This window comes from Cajanus cajan, chromosome 10, assembly GCF_000230855.2.
Source record: "Cajanus cajan strain Asha chromosome 10, NIPB_CcT2T_4, whole genome shotgun sequence".
NCBI classification, from domain to species: domain Eukaryota; kingdom Viridiplantae; phylum Streptophyta; class Magnoliopsida; order Fabales; family Fabaceae; genus Cajanus; species Cajanus cajan.
The window spans coordinates 36,323,861-36,351,663 of record NC_138526.1 but is presented as its reverse complement, the minus strand read 5'-3'; the positions used below and the strand labels follow the sequence as shown (position 1 = coordinate 36,351,663).

Here is a 27,803-nt window from a genome sequence, read left to right as displayed (position 1 = left end):
GCTAAGGGCCCAACTACTAGAGCAATGGCAAGAAGGATGCATGAAGAGTGGGCCCAAGCCCAAGGAAAGCCCACCACTTTATTTTGTTGGGCTTTGTATCAAGCCCATTAGATTAGGGTTAGTATAGGAGTAGGCCTTAGTGCCATGTATTTCTTTTGGGCCTTGTATTTTCGGCCTAGTAGTATAGGAATTTCATTTGAAGGTCATTTGAATTTAGGTTAATTAGAGTTACATGTGAAATTACATTAGCATCTAATTAGAAGCACATTTGGTGTGCATTTCGGCCATGTGCAACACATGCACATGGTGTGATCCGAAATGCAACTCAAATGACCTCCTAATTACATGCCAAATGTGTGCACATGGGGGGGTGACCGGTTGGCACCAAAATTTGAATTTTAGAATTCAAATTTTGGCGCCTAGAGTTAAGATAACCATACCATGGTTTTACTTAACTCTAGGTAAACCCAACTTAAACCCTTAACCTAATTTAGCCTATAAGTTCCTTATGACCGAGTTATGTAGCTACTTTGGACATTATTGAATGAGTATTCTTCTCAAAGAAATCTCTTCTCCGAAGTCACTTTGCTTCTAGCCTCTACCCTCCTTGAGAGCTTCTCCTTGTAGAGCTAGGACACCATATCTTCTTAGGACTTAGCTTGTATGCAAGCCTAGGTCACCTTGCTCCTTTGAGGCGTCTCAAATCCTTGAAGAATCATCTAAGGAATCCGAGAAGGAGTGAAGAATCCATGTGCATCCAAGAGGAAGCACATCATTTGCTCACATTAATGAGACGTTGCTTGACCTCCACACTGTTAGAAAAATTTTCGATACAAGAGATCTCACAGTTGAATCCATTATTTTCCATTGTCAAATACTCATTCAAGATTCTAAGCAAGTCACCTTAATATTGTTGACCATTGATTTTGATATCACTGTTGGACACCTAAGATTCACACACATACACATGCCTCCACATTGATATGATATGTGTCCATTTTGATCAGTTTAAACCTTCATGATTTTATTTTTAGTCATCTCTAAGAAGACTTTATACTAATGAAGACTATGTGTACTTTAATTATGATTCAATGATGTAAGATTTTGTTTGTATCCCAATAAAAGAAGAGTGAAAAATATTCACATCATTTTAGAAATAACTGATTCTCCCATATTTTGCAACCATCTCCTAATATAGTTTCACACTTGAAAATCACTTGCTCCCAAATGGATGGAATTATTGCGGACATACCCACATTGTGCTGCATGAAGTTGACATGGTGGTTTACAAGGAAAATAGTGCGACGATATATAGCTTCCAGTTTTGATATTCAACAGAAGTGAGTGTGGGAAAGGTAATGCATGGTACAAGAGAAAAGAGGATCTTAGCAACAGGTGAGGGAAAGAAACAATTGGAAGGAATATGGCCATAGTAAGTATATATATATGCATTGAGTAAACGGGTCAATGCACATAGAATTACAAATGCTATGAATGACCAATTTGAAAGGGATGTTGGAGAAGCTCACAAAGTAAGGAAGCTCAATGGGATAGAAAAATATGCTATGCCAAAGAAAAAGTCGCCAACCTTACACGGCAAACCAGCACGTTCTATATGCACTTCCTCATCAGAGTTGCACTGAATATTGTACATCAATGACCCACATATATAGAAAAAATCATAACACCGTACAAGAACTCAAAGAACAACAAAAGATACAATTAACCCTCTTTCCATATGGCAACAATTTGGTACAACGTTTTTCCTTTTCTAGACCATCGATCCCTTAAGTCATCAGCTCAAATTGACATCACAATTGCCATATACATTACAGTAGCATTTCTAAATTCCAATCCCAATTGAAATAATTTCGTATGATTAAATATATAAATAAAGCTACTATTAAATAGTTATAGTTAACTAACTAAATGATTTATATTTACGAGAGGTCCACTTAAAATTAACTAATGTTATTTATTATATTTTTATTAATTAATTTTTTATTTGAATGAAATTAAATAATATATTTTTATTTCTCTTATTTATTATATAACATTTTTCTTTATTTATTTCTTTTATTAAATTTTGTATTTAAATAATTTTAACTATAATTTTTCAAAATTTTAAAATAATTTAATGTCATATTTATTATAAGATTTGAGTAAATAAATATATCTAATAAAATTATTTTAATAAAAGATATTTTTGTAAAAAAAATTATATACTTAAAAATATATACTATTGTAACCGAACATAAAAATCTTTAATTTCCAAGAATCTTTTAGGAATCTTTACGAGTAATCAAACAGATTTTAACAATTTCTTAAAATCATGATTCACATAATTTGTAATTCTTAAAATCATGGTTTTTGGTTATAAGAAAACTTTTCTCCCATCAAACACATTTTAGAGTTAGTGAATTCTTTATATATATATATATATATATATATATATAATTACAATTTACAAAAACGTGATTTAGTTTATTTATTTGAAAATACTTTATAATGACATGCAAGCTAATCATGCATGTTAGTCAAAAATAAAATAAAAAATATTTGGTTTTCGGCCGCCATTCATGCATGTTAGTCATAAATAAAAATTAATCAGTTTTCGGCCGTGGGGTTCAAGATTGATATTGTTTTGACAAGATTTAAGATTGATAGGTTTTATTAAAGAAGCTAGCTGCCTAGCTAATACAATACAGATCTAAGCTCTGCAATTCTAACAAGATGAAGTTACCCTCCGAAACAAATACCTAGCCATCTAAAATCCAAACTGCTCATAAAAATTCTCAGCTTCAACGGGTTTAGTCGACGATAGCAAATTGGCATTCCTCGAATGATCATAAGAAATGTCTTGATCGTACAATAGGATGTTTTCTAATGCTGACAACTGACTTTTAGCAATGTGATCATCGTGAATCACTTCCTGGGGATCATGTTTGGTTGATGCAAGAAGTGATGATGGAAACGGGTTTTCTTGTTTGCTTTGAAGGTTGTTATTAAAGCTAAGTAATACGGAAGAGGCAGAGGGAGAAAGAAATTCCAAAATGATCTCGGGGTTCATAGGGCTTTTACAAGTGTGATGGCCATAATAAGTAGTTCGGTACAAAGGAGGGTCATCTTGAATTTTCTGCATATGTTTGATTGCTTCGCATCCTTGATCATTCTTGTAAGTGCACCTGTAGTAGCTCCTGCAACACGTATTTCAACCATGTTGGACTTAGAAATCAAAAGTGAGGCTTACGCACATATTAAGAAGAGTGCAATTGAGTGAAATAGAACTTGGTTCCATTATGAAAAGATAAAAAAAATAATATAGTTGATAGAAAAGATTTCATGATTAATTAGATTTTTTTTTTACAGAAGTTAGTAATTTGAATGAATACTTTGCAAAAAATAATATAGTAAAAGAAAAGGGTAATTTGAAATGGAACAATACTTGAGGTATTTGGCGTGCAATGTCTTTTTTTGTCCGTACTTTCTCCATGCATAGCCATCTTCATTCAGTACTGAGCTGTCTTTCTCCCAAGTTGGCGCATTTGATCTTGTATATGGTGACAAAGTTATCAATTTATGAATTCTTATATTTTCACAACTGTGATCCAATATCAATGAATAGAATATTTATGAAATATTGCCAAAAATCATAATTAGTGTATACTAATAATTGTGTCATCATGGTTATTTATGTTTGGAGCATTTAGCCAAGTTGCGATCTAAATCCTCTTATGATATTTTATTAGTAATCATCTCATTTATTATACCAAAAATATATTAAATATTTTCTTACTAATCATGTTATTTCTTACGAAAAGAAAGTATACAATCTAACACTCTTTTGAATACATTATTATAAATTAATTTATCAAAAATCATAAAATTTTGTAATATCCCTTCAAGATCAATAAGTTTCACATATAGTTGTATAGTTTTAATTAATAATAAATTTTTTTAGTAAAAAACATGTCTTAGAAAAGTTGCTATTTACTAATATCTTGTTGCTAGAAAAGACATGAATTAAAATTCTTACTTTCTCTTGTAGCACCCTCTTCGATTTTTAGGGTTGATAATATTGCGACTCTTGCAAGATTCATCCGGAGACTCCAGCTTTGGGAATTTCAAGGAAGACGATGCACCTCTGAGAGTGATAGTCGCTGCCACTTCATTGGAGACATGACTATTGGAGTTCAAAAGCAAAAGGGTATTTGTGAATGAACACAAGACCTTGCGCACAAGATCTTCAACAAATGGTAACACTGACTTTGACCCACCCTCCTCTTCAATACTAGTGTTCAATTTATCATGAACAAGCACTTCAAGTGCCTCATATGCCATGTCACGCCCTCTTATTAACTCTTCTTCCATTGCCTTTTTGCCATTTGGAATCTGATTCTCCATTATCCTTTTTGCTATTGTTAGTTAATTAACACTATATTATGGCTGCTGAACAATACACTGCCTTCGCGTTTTTATTCAACGTAGCACTTCCTCCACTTGCAAATTTAAAAATGTTACACTGTAGAGTATAGACAAAAATTCTTGAGCACAAATTGACTGGTTTGGTTCACAAGCTAGTGTTTTAGGTGAAGAACACGCACCAGTGAAAATGTGCAATGTAAGCAAGAGGGTTTTGTCTGATTGGGAGGTTAAGAGAGTTTGGAGAGAAGCAGTGTGTTTATTTGCAAGGAAATGCATGGTGAGGTCACAATGCTAACTTCATGCTGAGAACATAGCCACGTAGTTGACAATAATACCCTTAGGTTTTGCATGTTAGTTTAGTTATATTGAGTTCAGGGTAATTTGGGATATATGCACGTAAGGACAAGAGACAGGTAGGGGGATTGATTCTTTTTCTAGTTAACGTTTTGGTATTCTAGATTATATTAAGAATTCTATAATTTTCACTATCACTATTGTTGTTGGTTGATGTGTTTCATTTTATTTTGGTAAGGTAGATTACGTTTTAAATTTACTAACCCTAGCTGTTATCTTTTGAATGGTCGTTTGATTATTCCTGCAGACAAATCAAATATATTAATTTTACAATTCAAATAGAATTGTTGAAAACTAAGTTCTACATGGAATGACACCCTTAATTAGTTGGTGATGGTTGGAGGGTGCTATTTTTGGAATGACACTTTTAGTTGTAAAGGTCCACACGCTATTAGGGAGGAAATTAACAATTGGTACCCTAACTGATGACCATGGAAATTGGCACGTCACTTTCAGTTTCACTGCATTCTTTTTTTTTTCGTTCGTCCCTAGAGTATCTAGAACCGATAGTGATGACTAATCTCCTCGTTACGTTAGAGACACCTCAAAAGGTAGGATAGTTGGTCCCAAGATTTATAGTCCCAAGATTTAACAGGGCTGCATATACAAGGCAGGATTCGAACTCCTGACCTAACTTAAGCGTGGATCAATCCCTACCACTTAACCACATGTTTGGAATTAGTTTCACTGCATTCTTATTCCCAGGAAATAGGAATGTGTTTTTTCAAGAGACTTTAATCTTCTTTCACGCAATTCTCTTCAATATTTCTCCGGTTTCTTTGTCTCTTTTTCTCCTGACGTCTTGCTTTCATTTTTCTGTTTTTTCTGTAATTGTTTTAATTGCAGAAACAGTACATGGGAAAGAATCTATTTTGCTTTCTTCCAAAGTTAATAATCATTTCATTGTTTAAAATTATAGGACACTATAAATTTAATTTTAAAATAGTCCTTAAAATAAAGTGTTTCAGTTAAATTAATCTACTTTTCACCTTTATTTAACTATCAAAGTTTGCAGGCGGAGCTCAAAAAAAAAAAAAAATGGAACGGAGAAAATATTAAAAGATTCTGATATATAAATTAAATATATTTTATAATATTATTTTTTTATAGGTAATTTTAAGTATTTGAGTAATTAAGGTGTGTGAGTATTTAAAACTCTTGGAGCTAATTATTTAAATATTCACTATTTTCTTATTATTTTTTTACTTTATTAGTATAACACTACTTAAGTTTCATTCATATAATTATAAACTTTTAAACCATCTTTATCATTTTCAATCTAATCCAACCCTCATGGTTGGGATTTAGATTCAGTTACCCATCGAAAATTGTAAAAAAGAAATAAAATAAAATTATAAAAGATAATTCATCGGCCAACTCATCTAATGAATAAGAAAAACATAAATAATATTTCACTTTAATTTTTTATTATCAACAAATAAAGGTATATTAAAAGAGGTGCAAGGGTAGTTAACGCATATATAAATAGTTTTATTATCAAATTACCAAGTGACCCTTGTTTATATTCTTTTACAATTTTCACAACATTGCTAGTAGTCACAAAATTCCTATTCTAGTGAATAAGCCACACACACTACTTTCTCCGCTCCCTACATATTTGTTAATACTGCCTACACCGCCACATATACATAAGAAAGTACAACCCATCAAAAACCATTATAACCCTAATATAGGCGCCCCATTACAATCAATGCAAACAATACAACCCAAAGTTTGTGTGTTGTTGATCCACCAAAACTTTGTGCACTTTTGATGTTGGTTTTAGTCTCGTCGCTATTCTTGACAGACTTGTTCACTTTACTGATAAGGGATTAATGTGTCATCATTTCATACCACCACCACACCAATAATACTTGCCCCTCATATTGTACGTTGAGTCCCGATGCCAACAACACCAACCAAACAACATCTCCATATATCGTGAAACCCAACAAAACCAACATAAACTGCAATACTGGTTATTGACTAAATCAGCCAAGTAGTTACACAATGTGAATTTGTATAGGCTATAAGCACCCCAATCAACCTACTGCATCAGAGCCATCCTGCTAATGAGGAGATTTGCGTTAGATTCTTTCACCATTATAGACAGGCACTCAAGTTCAACGACCATAGGAGAAAAGGGATTTGAAAATCATTCTTCTTTATGCTCAACCAGTTCCATATATATAGTGAGAGTTATATTATATCCTTCATCAAATTTTGTTGTTCGAATTGTTTATGTTTGCAAGCACATGCATTTATGTGGTTCCAAATATTCCAAGTTATCGTGCACCACACTACCCTCCATCTTTGTGTTTTTCTTTCAAATCTAGAACTTGTGGGGTAAAATTAATACGCATTGTTGGGTCTTATATGGGAGAATAGTTACTGTATTAACCCATCCAAAACACTTTTTCCACGCTCCGTGAACTTTTTTACAGGTAAACAAGATATGAGGGACTGTTTCTATTTGATCATGACAAAAGGAGCAAGAGGTATCATCCAAAGCCAGGTTCTATTCAATAGATTATCAATAGTAGGTACAGTGTTATGGAGGATTCTCCATAAGAAAATTGCAGCCTTTGGAGGAAATGTAATATCCCATATCTAATTGAATTTTTTAATATGTGAAGTACCAAACATCATTAATTGTAACTCCTGACTAAGAAGATCCCCAACTGATCTAGACCCCACACTCTACTATCATGCATGTTGTCCTTGTATCATATTTACGCCAGTGAGAAGATGTTCAAGGGCCCTAATTTGGACAAGTTCCCACTCAAACCAGCTTCTCTACCATTTGAGATCCTATTCCTATGTTGAACCAACCCATCTGCCCATATTATTAATTGTAAAATTCTGTTGTTCAATGTTTAAGAACATTCTAGGCAGTATTTTTACTACACAGTCATCTCCCAACCACCTATCTGACCAAAATTTTATTTGATCCCCTTATCCTAATTTCCATACAACTACTTTGTCAAATCACTATAGTTGGTTATAACACCTACAAACCTATTTTAGGTTTCTCCACCAGATAAAAGAGGATCTACAATTATCTTGACCACTAAGATTAAGTCGTCCCTCTTGTTGGGATAAGATTCACCTCCAATTAGACAATAAAACATCATTAAACATAGCAATGTCTTTGATCCCTAATTCACCACACTTTCTAGGCCTACAAATCTTCTCCCAACTGACCTAAGATATCTTGTAGTGTCCTTCACCGTACCCTCACAAGAATCTTAATTAAAGAGACACAATTTTCTTGACCACTAGGCAGGGCATTTTAAAAAAGGATAAAAAAAACAAAGGTAGGGAAGTTAAAACAGAATTGATGAGGCATATTCTACCCATCATAGATAGAATTTTATGCTTCCACACAGATAGTTTCTTCCTAAATTTTCTAATCATCGACTCCCACGTCTTTACCCTTCTAGGATTAGCCCCAATTGAAATTCCTAGATAATCGAATAGGAATGTGAGTATTTTGCAGTTTAGCACCATTGCATAATTCTCCAAAGTATTTTACTTTACTCCTATCGTGCCAAACTTACTTTTTATAAAGTTCACCTTCAAGCTCAATGCCATATCAAAACATCTCAACATACTTTTAATAATAACAACATTATTGAGGTTGACTGTACCTATAAAAAATGCATCATTAGCGTATTGAAGGATATTAACATCTTGTTTTTTCTTCCTTACTAAGTAGCCTTCATACAATCTCTTGAAAATCACTAATCTCATCAAACCGGATAAACCCTCAGTTGCCACAATAAAAAGGAAGGGGGCAAGGATCTCCTTACCTTAACCCTTTTGTGGTTGGAATTCTTGCATAGGACTTCCATTTACTAAAAGCTTAGATAAAGCTTGACTCCAAGCAAACTAAAATCCATTCAGTTCACTAGTTACAAAACCCTAGCCTACAAAGCATGTATAGAAAAAAATTCCAATTAATGGAATTGTAAGCTTTTTCATAATCAACTTTATAGAATAGGCAATTTCTTCTTTTTTTTTTTTTTTGCCTCATCGAGGACTTCATTAGCCACTACAATGCTATGTAATAGGCTTTTACCTTGTAGAAACACACTTTGTTTTTGGTCAATCATTATTTGAAACACCTTCTTTAATTTATTTGCTAAAACTTAGCAAAGATATTATACATGTTGCCAACTAGAGAGATAGGTTTGAAATCTCCAAGAATTGAGAGTCATCCCTCTTTGTAATTTAGTTGTACTCAAACCACTTGCTTCATCTTTCAAGTTAAGATCATTTAACTCAGCCACTATACTCTTATTCGTTTTCTGTAAGTCTCCAAATTAAGATTATAGCATTCCATTATTTCAACTTCTGTTTAAGCTGCTTCAATTCCTCTTTAAGTATGAAAGCACCCCACCTAGACACATGCAGATCTTTCCATGCTTGTTTGACGAACCCCTTGAAACTTTTATCCTCAAACCAACAATCTAAAGTTTGAAAAGGTTTTGGCCCCTAATCCTGTATGACATTTTTCAACAAAATCGAGCAATGATAAGATGTTTCTATCTAGGACAACTTGGGTGTTTCCCGACCATTCAGACTTCCATTCCTTTGATACAAACACTCTATTGATTCAACTTTTATATTTTGCATTAGGTTTGTGCCAAGTGAAATTCCTACGCCCTATTGGGATGTCATCCAACCCTATGTCCATTATCAAATTGTTAAAGTTCCTTATATTTTCCTTTTCATGCGTATCTCTACTCTCCCTAGTTCTCTTTTATGGTTTTCAAATACTGTTAAAATTTTCTAACACACACCAGTGATTGGTATTACTTCTCAAACATATTTGTTTTGATTCCTCCCATAAAGTCTTCTTTCCTTGGCTATCGCAAGGTGCATATATATATATATATATATATATATATATATATATATATATATATATTCACAATTGTAACAGAGCAACCTGAATCCTTCCATATTCCTTCTAGACCAATGTATCCAAAACCCATTAAAGAAGAAGTCAATTCCACATTCATTGTTCCACAAACATAACAAGCCCCCTGATGAGTTCACAACAGGTGAGAACAACTATTCCACATTATAACCACCACACAAAGATTGACATAATTGTTTAGTAACCACTTTCGATTTTGTTTCTTGTATATAGACAACCTGAACTTCTTCCTTGGTGACCACTTATCTGATAAATCTCCATTTGACCTTCCCACTAAACCCTCTCACATTATAAGATAGAACCTTCATTCAAAAATAGTTGTATGTTCCTCCATATCTCGCTTGCTTTACTTATCACGTTTCTCTAAATGTACCAACTCATCAATTATTTCCTCCTTCTCTCCTTCATAGGTTACTATCCCAAAGACTTCTCCACTTGCCGTATTTTCATAGCTTCCAAAACCTCCCTCTTTAGCCAAAAAATTTTATTACAATTACGAATGTCACAATTTGAGAGAGAATTAGACAAAGAATGTGCAACTAACCTTACCTCTCCTTCCTTGCCGCTGCGCTCTTTCATCCAGGATGGCTTGAGCGTATTGGGTTCACCACCTTTAAACATTCTCTGAGCTGGAAACCACCTTTTGCTTTAGAGAGAGGAAGGGGATTTTTAGTTGTTGCATAGCCTGAAGAAACCCTAAGTTGAATTAGTTGGGTTAGAGCCTCGACCTGAACTTTCTCCACCTCCGTTAACATATGGATTTCCACCTGAACTTCGATATTGTACGTCAATTCTTGTCCTTTTGTTATTGAATCTTTCCCTTATCGCCATGAATTTCATTGCCACCTTCACCATTGAGGCATCCCACCTTGACCTCTAAATAAACTTTTGCACTATCACACGCATAATCATCATCAATGGGCACTTGATGGCTTTTCCACAAAAAAACTGGACAGGGGGGACACTAACAACTTTGTTGAGATCCATGCTAATTATAACAAAATCGTAATCTCCTAGCAGGGTAGTGTGTTGAAAATCTCCCTTTTATGAGACTCCGAACCTATTAAGAGTGACCCCATAACCATTGCAGGACTTAAATTGAGCACCACATCCAACATTTGCATTGATTCACAAATAAAGCCATTGTAGGATTTAAAGTACAAGAGACAAAAGGGTGAAAGGGAAACTGATATTTTTATTGAGCATAAACAGTAAATATTTATATTGCAAATTTAAAACAGAAATGAAACAGATTTGAGAAATATCTGCTAAGCTAATTAACTAAACAATGCATAAAATTCTCCTAAGAAATAGCACGGGAACATGTCTTTATTTAACTGATTTGACTCCTTCAACCACATGTTGGAGTCACAGAATCCCAACAATCTCCTCCTTGACTCAAAGGCAGCATACACCAAGTTTTTGTCAAAGATACTCAAATCTTGCTTGAGGAAGTGATTTTGTTAAAAAATCAGCAAGTTGATTTTTAGTTTTGCAATACAGCAGCTACACGTCACCTTGCTTTTGCACCTCCCTTAGGAAATACAACTTTATCTTAAAATGTTTTGTTTTCCCATGAAACACAGGGTTCTTTGAAATTGAAATTGCAGCTTGATTATCAACAAGAACCTGTGTACTTTCCTTTTGCTCCATGTATAGATCAGCCATAAGTTTTCCTAGCCAAATTGCTTGATTTGTAGCTGCAACAGCTACTACGTATTCGGCTTCAGCAATAGATTGTGCTATGACTTCTTTCTTTTTTGAACGCCATGAAAAAACTCTAGAACCAAATGTGAAACAATAGCCTGAAGTGCTTTTCATGTCATCATTACTCCCAGCCCAATCACTATCTGAATATCCATAAAGACTGAAATCTTTTATGGGCTGAAACTTCACTTCATAACAAATAGTACCTTTGATATATCTCAGGATTCTTTTGGCTGCCTTAAAATGAATCTTACTAGCACAGTGCATATATCGTGACAACAAGCTTACTGCATAGGTAATGTCTGGCCTAGTTGCAGTCAAATACATCAGACATCCTATTAAGCTTCTATACAATTTTTCATCAACCTTTTCAACTCCATCTCAATGCTGAATTTCTCCTTTTGATTCATTGGCGTTGCACTTGGCTTGCATTCCTCCATTTTGAACTTTCTAAGAAATTCCTTTGCATATTTCTCTTGACTTATAAAGACTTCACCTCTATCTTGTTGCACCTGCATGCCAAGGAAAAAAGACATTTTTCCAAGATCAGTCATTTCAAAAGCTTCTTTCATTCCTCCTTTAAACTCTTCAATCAGCTCCTTTGAACATCCTGTCATAAGTAAGTCATCAACATACAAGGAAACAATGATTATTCCAGCATCCGTCTTCTTGACATACAAGGTAAACTCACTTAGACTTTTTTCAAAGCCTAAGCATATCAAATGTGCATCAATTCTACCGTACCAAGACCTTCGGGCTTGCTTTAAGCCATACAAGGCGTTTTTTAGCCGATAGACTTTCTCCTCCTATCCATGAACTAGAAATCCTTCAGGCTGCTCAACAAAAATTTCTTCTTCCAAGTACCCATTCAAAAAGGCTGATTTAACATCCATGTGATGTATAATCCAACCCTTTTGTGCAGCAAGAGCTAGCAACAACCTTATGGTATCCAACCGGAGAAAAAGTTTCTAAGAAGTCTACCCCAAACATTTGCGCATATCCCTTCACGACAAGCCTCGCCTTATGTTTGTTTACAGAACCATCAACATTAAACTTGGTTCTATAAACCCATTTCACTCCAATGACTTTTTTATCTTTTGGTTTCTCTGTGAGCTCCCATGTTTAATGTCACTACAAGAAAAATCAAGATTATCTACGGAAAAATCCGTAGATAAACATAAAAATCCGTAGATAAATGTCAATTATCTACGGATTATCTACGGAAAAAAATCCGTAGATAAAATGGTCGTAGATAACGTTATCTACGGAATTTTCCGTAGATAACGTTATCTACGGAACATTACGGAATTTTCCGTAGATAATGTTATCTACGGATTTTTTCGTAGATAATGTTATCTACGGCGTTTCAGGAAATTTTTATTTAATTTTAATAAATTTATTAAAGTAATAACCCTCATATTTGGCCTCTCAAGGATGCTATTTCATTACACTTCACTTTTCAACATGTTTTGTCCTTATTGCACATTTTCTGAGAAACTTCCCAGAAGGTCACCCATCCCTATACTACTCCAGGTCAAACATGCTTAACTGTGGAGTTCTTATGAGATAGGCTACAGAAGAGCTAATGCATGTTATCAGTATAAGTAGTACAAATTAATTCATTTAAGTACAATCTCATACTTATACTATTTTTGGATCCCTCTCATTTTGGTATGTTCAGACCGCTATAAAAAATAAAAATATATATAATAATTATAATACCAATAATAATAATAATTATATTATATTTAATTAATATTTATTAATAAATATACTTACTTGTATAATTAACAATTTACTTATTTCTATTTAAAAATAATATTATGATACAATTTAAATTAATTATTATAAATTTAAAAGTTTAAATAAAAATTTATATATTTTAAAATTATAATCTTAAATTTTCAATTATTAATAAAATACTAATTTAAAATCTTATCTAATTATATCCTAATATTTTCATATCAAATTTAAAACCATATATTAGTATGTTATTTTTTTATCATCAATTAATTTATAAAAATAAAAAATTTAAGATGAAAATTTTTAATAATATTTATTTTAAAATATTATAATGAATTAACTAAATTTTAAAATATAATTTAATCAAAAATATATTTTTTGGTCGATACGGTGACTAAAAGTATTATAATAAATAATTAAATTTTAAAAAAATTAAATCTTATAATGATTATTTTTTTAATGATGCTAAATTAAATATTTTAATTATTTTACAATAAATTAAAATGAAACGATAATAAAATATGTTAATTGATATTTCAAATAAAATATTTTACCTACGAAATTTATCTATGGGTGAAGTTATCTACGGAAATTTTCGTAGATAAGTTATCTACGGAAATTTCCGTAGATAACTTATCTACGGAAATTTTCGTAGATAACTTATCTACGGAAAAATCCGTAGATAAGTTACCTACGGAAAAATCCGTAGATAAGTTATCTACGGAAAAATTCGTAGATAAGTTACCTACGAATTTTTCCATAAATAACTTATCTAATAACAATTTTAAAAATATTTATTTTAAAATATTATAATGAATTAACTAAATTTTAAAATATATTTTAACCAAAAATATATTTTTTGGTCGATACGGTGACTAAAAGTATTATAATAAATAATTAAATTTTAAAAAAATTAAATCTTATAATGATTATTTTTTTAATGATGCTAAATTAAATATTTTAATTATTTTACAATAAATTAAAATGAAACGATAATAAAATATGTTAATTGATATTTCAAATAAAATGTTTTACCTACGAAATTTATCTATGGGTGAAGTTATCAACGGAAATTTTCGTAGATAAGTTATCTACGGAAAAATCCGTAGATAAGTTACCTACGGAAAAATCCGTAGATAAGTTACCTACGGCAAAATTCGCAGATAAGTTACCTACGGATTTTTCCATAGATAACTTATCTAATAACAATTTTAAAAATATTTATTTTAAAATATTATAATGAATTAACTAAATTTTAAAATATATTTTAACCAAAAATATATTTTTTGGTCGATACGGTGACTAAAAGTATTATAATAAATAATTAAATTTTAAAAAAATTAAATCTTATAATGATTATTTTTTTAATGATGCTAAATTAAATATTTTAATTATTTTACAATAAATTAAAATGAAATGATAATAAAATATGTTAATTGATATTTCAAATAAAATGTTTTACCTACGAAATTTATCTATGGGTGAAGTTATCTACGGAAATTTTCGTAGATAAGTTATTTACGGAAATTTCCGTAGATAACTTATCTAATAACAATTTTAAAAATATTTATTTTAAAATATTATAATGAATTAACTAAATTTTAAAATATATTTTAATCAAAAATATATTTTTTGGTCGATACGGTGACTAAAAGTATTATAATAAATAATTAAATTTTAAAAAAATTAAATCTTATAATGATTATTTTTTTAATGATGCTAAATTAAATATTTTAATTATTTTACAATAAATTAAAATGAAACGATAATAAAAAATGTTAATTGATATTTCAAATAAAATGTTTTACCTACGAAATTTATCTATGGGTGAAGTTATCTACGGAAATTTTCGTAGATAAATTATCTACGGAAAAATTCGTAGATAAGTTATCTATGGAAATTTCCGTAGATAAGTTATCTACGGAAATTTCCGTAGATAACTAAATATTATCTACAGAAATAATTCCGTAGGTAATATTTCTTAGATAACTAAAAATTATCTAAGGAAACAATTCCGTAGATAATATTCCGTAGATAACTAAACATTATCTACGGAAAAAATTCCGTAGATAATATTCCGTAGATAATAATCATTTTTCTTGTAGTGTGTATTTCAATCATATCAAGCTCCTCCTTCATTGCAGTTACCCACTTCGAATCAGTTGCAGCTTCATTGTAGTCTACAAGCTCCAGTACAACAACATTACATCTTTGATAAATATCAGAGAGAGATCTAGTTCCTCTAACTGGCTGGTCATCCACATCCTCTTCGCTTTCCTCCTGAACTTGAAGCGGTTTCTTCTCACTTTCCTTGCTCCTTTTTTCTTCCTCAAAGAATTGCACATCTCTGCTAACAATAATTTTATTACTTTGTGGCAAGAATATTCTATAGGCTTTTGATGTTGAGCTATAGCCTACAAAGATTCCTGCTTCTGCCTTTTTATCAAGTTTGTCCCTCTTAATCTGTGGAATATAAGAGAAACACAAGCAACCAAAGACTTTCAAATTTATCAATTTTGGTTTGAAACAATACCAAGCTTCAAATGGCGTTGATTTTGAAAGAGCTTTTGTTGGTAATTTGTTCAGCAAAAAAATAGAAGTGATCGCAGCCTCTGCCCATAATTTTTTCGGAAGATCTTTGTCATGAAGTAAACATCTCGCCATTTCCAAAACAGTTCTGTTTTTGCGCTCCACAACCCCATTTTGTTGTGGGGTATAAGGTGCTGTCAATTGATGTTCTATCCCTGCATCTTCACAAAACTTGCTGAACTTATCAGACATATATTTTGTACCATTATCTGATCTTAATATCTGCATTTTTTTTCCACTTTGATTTTCAACCCACGCTTTAAACTTGTAAAATATGCTAGCAACCTCGATTTTGTTTTTCATGAAATAAATCCAACACATTCTTGAAAAATCATCAATAAAAGCAATATAGTACTTACTGCCATTCAGAGATGGGGTTTTCTGAGGTCTTCCAATATCCGTATGTACTAACTGCAGCTTGTTTTTTGCTCTCCAAGATTTGCCTTTTGGAAAAGGCAACCTAGTTTGTTTTCCATATTGACAAGTAGAGCATACGGGTGAATTTTCTTCCAATTCAGGTAGCCCTTGTACAAGATCATTCTTCCTCAAATAGAGCAAAGCACCATGATGAAAATGACCCATCCTTTTATGCCAAACCAGCGTGTTGTCTTCAACCTTATGCATAGCAAGCTGCTCTTCATCAATCAAATTCAAGGCAAAGCTTTTGCCTTTCATTTGAACTCTGAATAATTCTTTATTATCTGAATCTTTAATCAAGCAGGTTTTATCTTCAAATAGAACTTTATAGCCTTTCTTTAGAAGTTGGCCAACACTCAACAAGTTTTGGTCAATTTCAGGAACGTATAGAACATCAAGAATTAATTTCAGACCTGTGCAACCTTCGATCGCGATGGTTCCTTAATTCAGACTTTTGTGTTGTAGGTTGCATCAAGATCTTTGAATAATTCTTGATCGTAAGTCATGTGATTCGTGCACCCACTATCAATTAGCCCACGATCTTGCAGTAGCAAAGCAAGAAACAACAAAAAGTTCTTCTTCTTCACCCTCTTCAACAGCATCTTGTACATTCTCTTGTTTTTTTGATGACTTGCAGATTTTCTCCACATGCCCTAATTGTCCACATTTATGGCATTTCACATCTGGCCTCCACCAACACTTCGTCTGTGGATGATTGTTTTTCTTACAAAAAAGAAATAATGGAAAAACATGAGAGGATTTGCTATCATTTTTGTGGTTGAAACTTCCTGACTTGCCCTTCTTTTTTTTTTGTCCAGCAATTTAGCTACCAAAGCCTCTTCAATATTACCTTCTTGCCTCATGAGTCTTCTTTGTTCCGGAGCCTGAAGTGCGGTCAAAAGTTCTGCCAAGGTAATAGTAGAAAGATCTTTTGAGTTCTCCAAGGCAGGCAATGTGGCTTCATATTTTTCTGGAATTGTTACAAGTATTTTTTGAACAATTCGAGAATCAGGAATCTTAGTGCCAAGAAGACGTATTTTGTTTGCAATGCTGAGAAGCTTGTCCGCATAATATTTGATTGTCTCCGAATCTTTCATCCTCTACATCTCAAGTTCTCGAACCAGATTCAAAGCTTGCATTCCTTTGATTCTCTCACTGCCTTCAAACTCTTTCTTCAAAAAATTCTAGATTTGGTGTGCCGTTTTCATCGTCATTATTCTGTTGAAAATGACTGGAGATACAGCTGTGAACAAAATTGATTTGGCTTTGGACTTTCAAAGCTTCCTTGCTTTGTGACTTTTCATTTGGGCAACAGTAAGATTATTTGACAAGGGAGGCACTTCGTAGTCTTCTTCTACTGCTTCCCATACATCGTTAGCATCAAGATATGCTTCCATTTTGACTGCCCATATTTCATAGTTTCGTCCATCAAATACAGGCACAAAAATGGTAGCAAAGGAGGTTTCAGATTCCATTTTATGTGTAGTGGCTATTTGGTGGTTGTAAGTGTTTGTGGGTTATATCACAGATCTCATAAGATACCTTAATGCTCTTGATACCAATTTGTAGGATTTAAAGTACAAGAGACAAAAGGGTGAAAGGGAAACTGATATTTTTATTGAGCATAAACAGTAAATATTTATACTGCAAATTTAAAACAGAAATGAAACAGATTTGAGAAATATTTGCTAAGCTAATTAACTAAACAATGCATAAAATTCTCCTAAGAAATAACATGGGAACATGTCTTTATTTAACTAATTTGACTCCTTCAACCACATGCTGTTGGAGTCACAGAATCCCAACAGCCATTTCCTGTATAACCCTTATATTGAAGGAAGAAGTTTCCTTATCTATAACAATGAATGTTCCGAATAGACTATAACAACTTTCAAAAAACATTCTTCACCCCACAAATAAAGTGAGATACCACCAGCCCTCACCCAAACGAGCCTGTTTCTAGAGGGCATCTCAAGATTCCATTTTTCTAGTGTGTGAAACATAAACCATATACTATCATCATCTTTTTCCACCAAATTTCACATGACATTTTCATCCACCCTAGTTATTAGAACCATATCATCTCCCATATACCTAGCTTTGATCTCCAACATGTCTTGTAAAATGAACGTTTCTTGGACCTTATCGAATATTGAAAGGTCTCGCAATCTACCCACCCAACTATCTTTTAACCATTCCATATTTGTTTCTTGTATGTTGATCTTCATCCCGTTTCGTTCAATATCCCCGCCAACTTTATTATATCCCTTTAACTTTTGTTTAACCTCCCATTTTAAGTTCGTACTTCTTTTTTCGTAAGCCACTGCTTGTGCATAAGAGAGTTGTCCACCTCTATGTTGTTTGCCCCTCCCTTGGTAGATGTTTTTCCCCACCACAACCTTCGTGCTTTTTTTTAATCAGCCAAGAAAAATTTATCAGATAATAAGCACAAGGGGTGCTTAAAACCCAATACATAACAGATTCAACCAAAAAAATATATCAACCTAGGCACATTACACAATAACCAATTCACCAAACAACTATTATAAAATAAAATATAGTAATTGAGAGATGAGAATGATTTTGCATACAAAGGGCCCTACATCTTTTCTTTATGTGCCAAGTGGGTACACCCCGACTCCTTATTGATGGCACATACTCAAGGCACCAAAAACATAATGGTCGATCTGTCATGAGCATAGATTGCCACTAAATTTAGTGGATTCCACCTCCTCCTTTGTTAGTTAGACCCTTGATCCTCTTTATTCTTTTAAATTCCTCTACTTCGTGGGCATCCCATCTTGACCGCCCCAATTCGACTAACTCCCTTTCACCTTCAATTTTCTTCCTTCAGCTCGTGGCTTTTTGACACTCCCTATTTGCTCCTATGAATAGTGGCTATTTTAATACCTGCACCATGATCATTTAGTCAACTCCAATGACTACTTTATGTTGCTTGATTGGCCCAGTGTTGAACCATCTCCTTTTAGCTCCTTCTCCTCCACTGTCCTGATAACCACCCTACAATGAGTTGTAGTTGTTCCAACCAGCAATTTCAACAACCACTTCCTTTGTAACCTCCAGTCTTGCTATTAGTCACCATTTATTGATGTATAATTGTTCTAACCATCCCATTTACCCCTTTCACCTCCACTCTTCCTATTAGTCGCCCTGCATTATGTAGTTGTTTCTGCAAACAACATCCAATTCAATTTCCTTTCTACACGTGAATGACTCCAACCAAATAATCAAATTATTACGAAAAAATGTAGAGACCAGGATTACATGACCATTGTTGAAAAGTGAATTGAAAGCCTGTTGCAACCTTAATCAAGACCAAGAGAATAACATGATGTCGTTTATGATCTTGTCTAGATTGAGTTGTTGATCCCTAAACCTGCACTTGTTCCTTAGGTTCCATAGACACCACGTAACTACACACCAAATCACCCTCTACCTCTTTCTTTCTTCTAGAGAACCTCTAGAATATGGCTGTTGGAAAAAGTGTGCTCTCCATTCATGGGTAGAATAGTGGTGATATTTGCCCATCTATAACATTTCTTCCATACCATATCTGACATACATATTACATGTGAACAATATGTGATTTACTATTTTCGCTTCCTAGTCACAAAAAGGACACTTTTTTCCTCACATCCCTCTTATACTTCGGGATGTTGACAATTCCAAAGTATATTTTATCAAGTTGTTGTACCAAAGCCAAGTCATCCTATATGTTAAGGAACCTAACAAATCTGTATCTTTGATCCCATTTGTTCCTTCTACTCGCAATGAACACCTCCCAAACCTTTCCCCATCTTTGAAAGGCTTTCCACAAATATAGCTCCTTATATCCTTCTGGGAACCTTGTAAAGAAAAACATTAAGATCTTTCATCCTATCTCCTTCATTGTATCTCATGTATGTCCTAGAAGAACATCCCTAAGTTGTTCTTTTTGACAAAATTCTAACATTCGACAAATGTACTTCACCAACGTAAGAAAATGCCAATATGAGTCCGATGAGAATGAAAATCACTCTTTAGGGATGCAGAACTTAGAATGATTACTTAGTGCCCCTTTGCATGTTAAGTTAGTAAAAATTTGAAAAACTTATAGCTTATTTTAGTTTGGTAAACAAAGTCTTCACAACATCTTAATTAGTTTGGTCCTTCCACTATGCTTGGCTAGGCTTTTCTCTTTGTCGTCCTTCTAACGCTTTGTCTCCTTATCTTTAGATACGTGGTTTGATTATGGTAAGAAGGATTAAAATATATGGATGGTGTTGAGATTTGCTTGTTTTGAGTTTGTGGATGATGAGGAATACCGTCACCTTTAGAAGCAACTTCTTTCATGTTATGCAAATATTACTAGATTTAGTTTAGTGTTGTTTTTGTTCTTGGGTTTTTGCTAAAATTGGACCTAAACGTTTATCTTTCTCTGATTGGTGTAGCTGCCTTTTTTTTTTTTTTTTTTTTTTTTTCCTTATTGAAACTAAATGTTTTAGATTTGCTTGCTAACTCATGGTGTTTGTTTTATGTGATTTACTCCTTGAACTCTAATACATTCTCTTGCTTACCAAAAAAAGGATGGTGCCAAGTTATAGCTTCATGATTGGATCGGTGAATATTGATTAGCATAATGGAATTACGAAAGAAATGTTGTAAGGTAGGCCATTTCACAGGCTTGGTGTTGTGTGTTCATATGTTTTCCTTGAATGATTTTGGATTTTTGGGCCAGTATGATATATGTTGTATGCTTAGAAATTCGACATGCTTGGACTGATAATTGCAATTTATGGCTTTTGATAAATTGTCCGATGTCATGTTCTGTTACACCACACTATAATAAGCGACATGCGCAGGAGCTATATATATATATATATATATATATATTTTTTTTATAAATAAAAAAGAATATGTTGAAAATTGAGTACAAAAGATATTTAACATAAGAGAAAGTTACACAAATACAACAAATACAAACCACCAGCACGCAGTTGCTAGTTTTATATGTATAAGTAAATTCTTAAGCTATGTTTAATAAATTTATGGTTGGAGTGTTTCCTGCACATTTTGTAGGATGAAATCCACATGATCAAAGATGGAAATATTCCTTATAAAGTATACAAGTTCGAAGGGTTGATGGTATCCAATAAAGGTAATCTTAATAAATAATGCATGGGTGGTTTGCTAAGTGCATGTGGAACAGATACCGGCAACATTACCTTTTTGGATAATGTTGTTGTATAGCTTATTAAGATGATAGTGGCATTATTTTTTTGTATTAATGTCGTTTTGCTAATAATTATGAAGTTTTGCTAGCTAGCTACCTGTCTAATTCAAATTTGCAATTAATTTATATCAACGAGGGGATATACTACAATTTTTTTTTATGATAAATAAAAATTATTATTATATATAATATATGTAAGTATATATCTATTTGATATATAATTATATAATTTTTAATGGATTTTATATGAGATTTAATATATTTTGTATGTTACTATATTTTATATTTATATTTTTTAATAATATATAAATATATATTATATTTATTGTATAGTTAAAAGTAATTTTAGTGATAATCTTTATATTACTGTAAAAATTTGTGTTATATAAAAATTTTCTTATAATGTATATAGAGTTTATATGACAATGATTTTTAATTTGAAATATCAATTGCTTTAATTTGGTGTAACGTTTTTTCTCTATATATAATCTATATTAACGTTTTTACTTATAAAAGATATATATAAATCGCTGTTATAAGTAGTTGGCTTATAATACCAATGTTTTATTTTAAACTAATCATATTTCTCGTAGAGATATAACTTAATTGAAATAGATTATAACTGGTTGGCATTAAGGATGACAAAAATACCCGCACCTGCGGGTATTTATGGGTAAAATCCGTTACGGATAATAAATAGATAGACTAATTGGGTACTCGCGGATAATGAGGACGGATAATTTTTTACCTATTTATAAATGGGGCGGGGGCAGGTATGATGATATCCATATCCGTGGGTACCCGTTTAATAATATTTCTTAAATATCTTAATTATTTTTGTACCACATAATCCTAAAAGTACATTCTCTCGTCTTATTTTCTTACAAAAGTGAGGTTGATGAAGTTACCAACATGTATTAAGCATGTTATAGAATTATGTTGGATATAATTTGATTAATTTTCTAGCTTTAATTGAACCAATAAAATTTATGTATTTTAAGTTGTTTACTTTCGTTTGGAATTATGAGATTGAATTATTGTAACTTTGTGATGAGACTTTAACTTGTGAGATTGATGTATTTTAAGTCATTCATTATCTTACATTTTTATTATTATTTCAACAAAATTAACGTTAAATACAAGTTCAAAATTAACATTGAATTTTTATTTTTAATATTTCAATGATATTAAATATAGACTTAAAATTATTTGTAATATAATTTTTTTAATTTCTTAAAAAATTTATAAATATCCATGGATATTCAAGAAATTCATAGATACTCGCTCAATGGATACCCGCGCGGATATGGGGTAGATATGGGGACAATTTTCATCTAGCGGGGCGGGGACGAATTTACTATTACCCGCCCCATATGGGTCCCATTGCCATCCCTAGTTGGCATATAATACCAATTTAAGTCACTGTTATAAGTAGTTGTCTTATAATCCCAATGTTTTTTTCCATACGTAAAGTTAAAAAATCAAATCCTAACCAATACATCAACAATAGTATAGTTTTGTTAAAATTTGAGAATTACTTTCTGATTCTCGGTCAAAAGATACCTGCGAAGAAAATAGTAGTTAGATTTATTTTAAATCAGTATCTATGACTAATCTATCTTCCTATAAGATCCACTTAAGGAAACTAACCCGTACGTTCTCAGTCAAAGTATTAATGGAGTGATCAAACTGACTATTCAAAGATAAACAGTATTACTCACATTTAAAACGTTCCAACCAGCAACAATTATAGTGATCATAATGCAATTGTCAAATAGTAATATAGAAAAATAATAAAACACCCTAGTCACTCCTGAACATTCTCATATCCATATTTACACATTAAAAAACTATGTTTACAAATTATCTCATATGAAATTCACCATATCACGTATTATATACTGAATTTTATTAATAATATAAAAAAAAACTTCAATAGTCATGCATTATTCGGGACTGATCCAAGCATAAGGTTATTCAAGCCCTAACTTTAGGCTCTCCAAATATTTTTTTTTAACTTATAAAATTTAATGAATCAATTGTATCAGTATTAACTTTGGTTTATTGGTCATTATTTTAGGCTTATCATTGTAAAGATTGAGTTCGATCTTAGTATTATAATTTTTTTGTTGAAAGTTTCTTTTTATTTTTTTTTTATTTTTATGGGTGACTGTTGATTTTCTTGCCACATTTTCATCTTTAAAAAGACTCAATTTTAAAACTTGCTTTAGGCTTCAAAATATATTGTTGACCGTGATCCGTGCATTTAAGAAATTTTGCAACTAATAATTAAAAATTACGGTTTGTGTAATTTTTAAACTAGTTATTATAAAATTTAACAAACTTAACATATATAATTGATTGTTATTAATTTTACATTGTTAGTATATCACTGTTAAATCCTAATAATAATATATATCTATATATAAAGGAGATAGATGAATTTGTAACCATTTTTCATCTTCATATTTTTTTTTTGACAATTTTATTCCTAAGTCTTTAAATAATGAAAAAATAATGTTAGAAGTTACTCTTATTCTCATCACTCAAATAAACTAACTACCCGTAACCATTTAAATCATCAAAGTATTAATCAATTATTTTATTATTTTTTTTACACTACATATTTTATTATTTAATATCGATACTTTAATTTTATTTTTTAATTTTTAAATAAAATATAAAGATTCAAAATGTAATAATAATAATAATAATAATAATAATAATAATATATAAAAAGTGATAATCACACATATACACACTTTTGCCATCTATATGGAAAAGGTCTTGCTAATCAAGGTAATGGCTAAAGAATCAATATATAATTTTTTATTAAAAAAGTTTTACAAGAGAGTGTATTTTTTTATACTTTTCAATTTAAAAAAATATGTTTATATCTTTTTTTTTTTCTTTCAGTAAATGAAGGTATTATCTCTTGGTGAAAAGTTATTGACTAATTTTTTGAGACTCACGTTGATTTAAGGAGTTGATATTTTCTATTAAATGTTCATCTATACAAACAAATAAGAAATTCCTAACTACATATTCAATGGATAAGATTATCTATTAATTATAATTGAGTAAACATTAAATTTAGTTCTTAAATTTGGAAGATACTCTCATAGTAGTTTTTAAAACTATTTAAGAAATTGTCAAATAAATCTCTAAAATCTCAAATAAAATTTTTAAATTTAATTATTTATTATGATTTTAATTTCTAAATATATATTAATAATATGACTGAACCACACATTTTTAAAATTTAAGAGTAATATAATTGTGAATTCGCACTCTCAGATACATATTTAACAGTTTCTTCATTTTAGAAACAAATATAACAGCACGTTAATTTTAGTTAAGGGATAAATTTGACTGTTTTCTCATTTAGTTTTCTTTAGTATCCTTGAGACACTGGTCTTCATTTTCCATGGACTAAAAACATGGATGCTTCTCACTGTCACAAAGTGCAAAGCCCAAGGGTAGTATTGTCTAACTCATGTTTGTGTTCTCAGCATGAGGTTAGCATTCTGAGCTCATGCTGTATATCAAGCCAAACAACCCACTACTTCTTTTCCCACGCTCACAACCCGTCCAATAAGAGAAAACCCTCTTGCTTTTTTCACTGGTGCGTGTTCTTCACCTAACACATTGGCTCGTGAACTATACCAGTCAATTTGTGCTCGCTATTTTTTTTCCCCTATATTTTCTGGTGCAAAAATTTTTATATTTACAAGTGGGGGAAGTGCTACGTTGAATAAAACTCAGTTTCTCTCTGTGTCCCTGGCATAATAAGTGTTAACCTTGCCATAGAAGGATAATGGAGATTCAAGTTCCAAATGGCAAAAGGGCAATGGAAGAAGAACTAACAAGAGGGCGTGACATGGCAAATCAGTTACTTGAAGTACTTGTTCATGATAAATTGAACATTGAAGAGGAGGGTGGGTCAAAGTCAATACTACCATTTTTTGAAGATCTTGTGAGAAAGGTTTTGTGTTCATTCACAAATACCCTTTTGCTTTTGAAAACCAATAACGATGTTTCTCATGAGGTGGAGGCATCTATCACTCTCAGAGAAGTTTCTTCCTCTACCAGTTGTCCAAAGCTGGAGACTATGGATGAAACCTGCAAGAGCCCTAATAATCTTCTCAATACTAAAACTAGAAGAAGAAGAGGCTACAAGAGAAAGTAAGAAGAGTTGTAATTCGTGCTTTATTTCCTAGAAGTTGTATGTGTGTGGTTAATAATTACTGTTGTTATGGGATTTAGATCTGATAATTTTCTTTTAGAATATCACATAGAGATAATTTTGGAGGCTAGATCAATCGCAGTTGGAAAGGGATCAACCAGTGATCCATTAAAGTAATATTTTTGTCGGAAATTAAATTCTTTCAAATAAAAGTGGAGGAACCTTTACAAACCCAGTCTAAAACATATATTTGTGTCTGTCCTTGTTGTAAAAAAATATTTTTCTTTCTCTTTGCATCATTATATTTGTTATGATATTAAGAAAAACATTAAATAGTATACAAAATCATTAATTTCCCACCTTTATAATATTTCAATTTGATTTTTCATGTGTTAATCTCCACATCGTCATGTATATTTTTTTTCTTCTTATTTTTCTATTTGTCATTTTTAAAAGATTAAATATCTGATTAGATTGAATTTTATTTTTAACAAAAACTTGTTGAGGTCATACTCGAGAGAAATACAAAGAATAATGACATTCTCTTCTATAATATCTTTTATTTAGTTTTCTTGATATTCTATAAAAATATTAACAAAAATAAATTTTATCTTATATTTTTTGTGTAATAAATAAGATATTTACCAAAAGAAATACAATTATAAGGAGAATTAGAATGATTGAATTACAAAAGAATTGCTGTTGTCAATTTCATCTTGGTTAAACCCCTCCAGACATAAATATCCATATGGTCTCACAATTATTAGGATTAATTGTGATTTCTTGCAATGATTTCATTAATATATTCTAGTTAATCGACAATTGGATTAGCTGTGAAAATACATAAATATATATAAGTATTCTAAAATTGATATTTTTGTCTTCATATATATAAGGTCAATAGCCCCAACTTGGGAGAAGGACAGCTCAATGCTGATTGAAGATGGCTTTGTATGGAGAAAATACGGACAAAAAATGACACTGAACGCCAAATACCTAAGGTATTCTTCCTTTTTAAATGACCCTTCTTAATTCATGTATCTAAGCCTCTTACTTAAATTTTTAATAATATTATTGTTACAAATATCTATTAACTTGTGAATAATTAATCTCTCTTGAAAAATTTAGTTAGATCATTTTGTGACATATTTTTTTTATATATTATTTTTTAATGGTGAATATTTGACTAATATGGATAAATTAAAATATATAATGCAGGAGCTACTATAGGTGCACTCACAAGAGTGATCAAGGATGCCAAGCAATGAAACAAGTACAGAGAATTAAACATGAACCTCCTTTGTACCGAACAACCTATTATGGCCATCACACTTGTAAAACCCCTTTGAATGCTGAAATTATTTTGGAACCTCTTTCTCCTTCTTCCTCTTCTTCCACATTACTCAGCTTTAATAACAGCATCATTCAAAGCAAAGAAGAAAACCTATTTCCCTCATCACTACTCGCATCGACGAAACACGAGCCATTGGAAGTGATTAACGATGATTATAGTGCACAAAATCAATTGTCCTCGCCCGAAGAATTCCTGTTATACGATTATGAAGTTGATTATTCTGATTATTCGAGACATGTCGCTATGCTCTCATGCACTGAACCAGTGGAATTCCAGAATGTTTATGAGCTGTTTGGATTTTGATGGCTAGGTTTTGGGATTTTGATTTGTTTGTAATTTAGCTATTTCATCAATGAAACCTTTTTACTTTGAATCTTGTCAAAATAATAACATTACAAGATAATTCACTTGTAGTGATTGGTTAAAATTGTCACAAAAAAGAAAAAGAAAATTGTAGGAATATAAATATTTATTTTACATTGACACTCATATAGGATTTATTTGTTCATTATGTGAGTTCTATTTCTATATCAATAACTTTTTATGTTTTATCAACAATAAATAATCATAAATATATGTATTTATTAGATTTTACTTATACTAAATATTTATAAGTACATTAAAGTAGGTTTTTACTTTATCTCTGGTCATCATATCTAAAGAATACAAAACATATGTTTATAAACATTTGTCATTTTTCATGTAGTGTAGTAAAGATTATAAGAGTCTATTAAGATATAAATTAGAAATATTTTTGAGAACTTTTCTACTACAAATAAAAAATATTTTGTAATAGAATTTTTTTTAAAAGCACTTATAAACTTTAATTCAAACAGTCCCTAACTAGTTA

The 27,803-nt window shown here is 31.5% G+C and overlaps 2 protein-coding genes and 1 pseudogene across 2 annotated transcripts; 1 reads left to right on the top strand and 2 right to left on the bottom strand.

Annotated features, from left to right (window-relative positions):
- Nucleotides 1-1,829: 1,829 nt before the first annotated feature.
- Nucleotides 1,830-4,919, bottom strand: LOC145952569 (putative WRKY transcription factor 54). Its single transcript, XM_083065066.1, has 3 exons — nucleotides 4,037-4,919; nucleotides 3,446-3,550; nucleotides 1,830-3,197 (listed from the first exon to the last, which is right to left on the bottom strand). The coding sequence occupies exons 1-3, from the start codon at nucleotides 4,402-4,404 to the stop codon at nucleotides 2,768-2,770; spliced, it is 903 nt and encodes a 300-aa protein (XP_082921192.1). The 5' UTR covers nucleotides 4,405-4,919; the 3' UTR covers nucleotides 1,830-2,767.
- A 6,311-nt stretch (nucleotides 4,920-11,230) lies between these two features.
- Nucleotides 11,231-11,758, bottom strand: LOC145952468 (secreted RxLR effector protein 161 pseudogene; annotated as a pseudogene).
- A 13,196-nt stretch (nucleotides 11,759-24,954) lies between these two features.
- Nucleotides 24,955-27,419, top strand: LOC145952783 (putative WRKY transcription factor 70). Its single transcript, XM_083065770.1, has 3 exons — nucleotides 24,955-25,598; nucleotides 26,496-26,600; nucleotides 26,818-27,419. Exons 1-3 carry the CDS (start codon nucleotides 25,231-25,233, stop codon nucleotides 27,254-27,256), a joined length of 912 nt encoding a protein of 303 aa, XP_082921896.1. The 5' UTR covers nucleotides 24,955-25,230; the 3' UTR covers nucleotides 27,257-27,419.
- Nucleotides 27,420-27,803: the final 384 nt, after the last annotated feature.

Bases quoted from the DNA above. Each gene is read 5' to 3' on its own strand.
- LOC145952569 (XM_083065066.1), bottom strand. From the start codon at position 4,404: ATGGAGAATCAGATTCCAAATGGCAAAAAGGCAATGGAAGAAGAGTTA. The intron at 3,551-4,036 runs GTAAGAATTTTA...ACCATATACAAG, and splicing joins AGAGGGTGCTACAAGAGAAA to ATCAAATGCGCCAACTTGGG. The intron at 3,198-3,445 runs GTATTGTTCCAT...TACGTGTTGCAG, and splicing joins TTGCACGCCAAATACCTCAA to GAGCTACTACAGGTGCACTT.
- LOC145952783 (XM_083065770.1), top strand. From the start codon at position 25,231: ATGGAGATTCAAGTTCCAAATGGCAAAAGGGCAATGGAAGAAGAACTA. The intron at 25,599-26,495 runs GTAAGAAGAGTT...CATATATATAAG, and splicing joins AGAAGAGGCTACAAGAGAAA to GTCAATAGCCCCAACTTGGG. The intron at 26,601-26,817 runs GTATTCTTCCTT...TATATAATGCAG, and splicing joins CTGAACGCCAAATACCTAAG to GAGCTACTATAGGTGCACTC.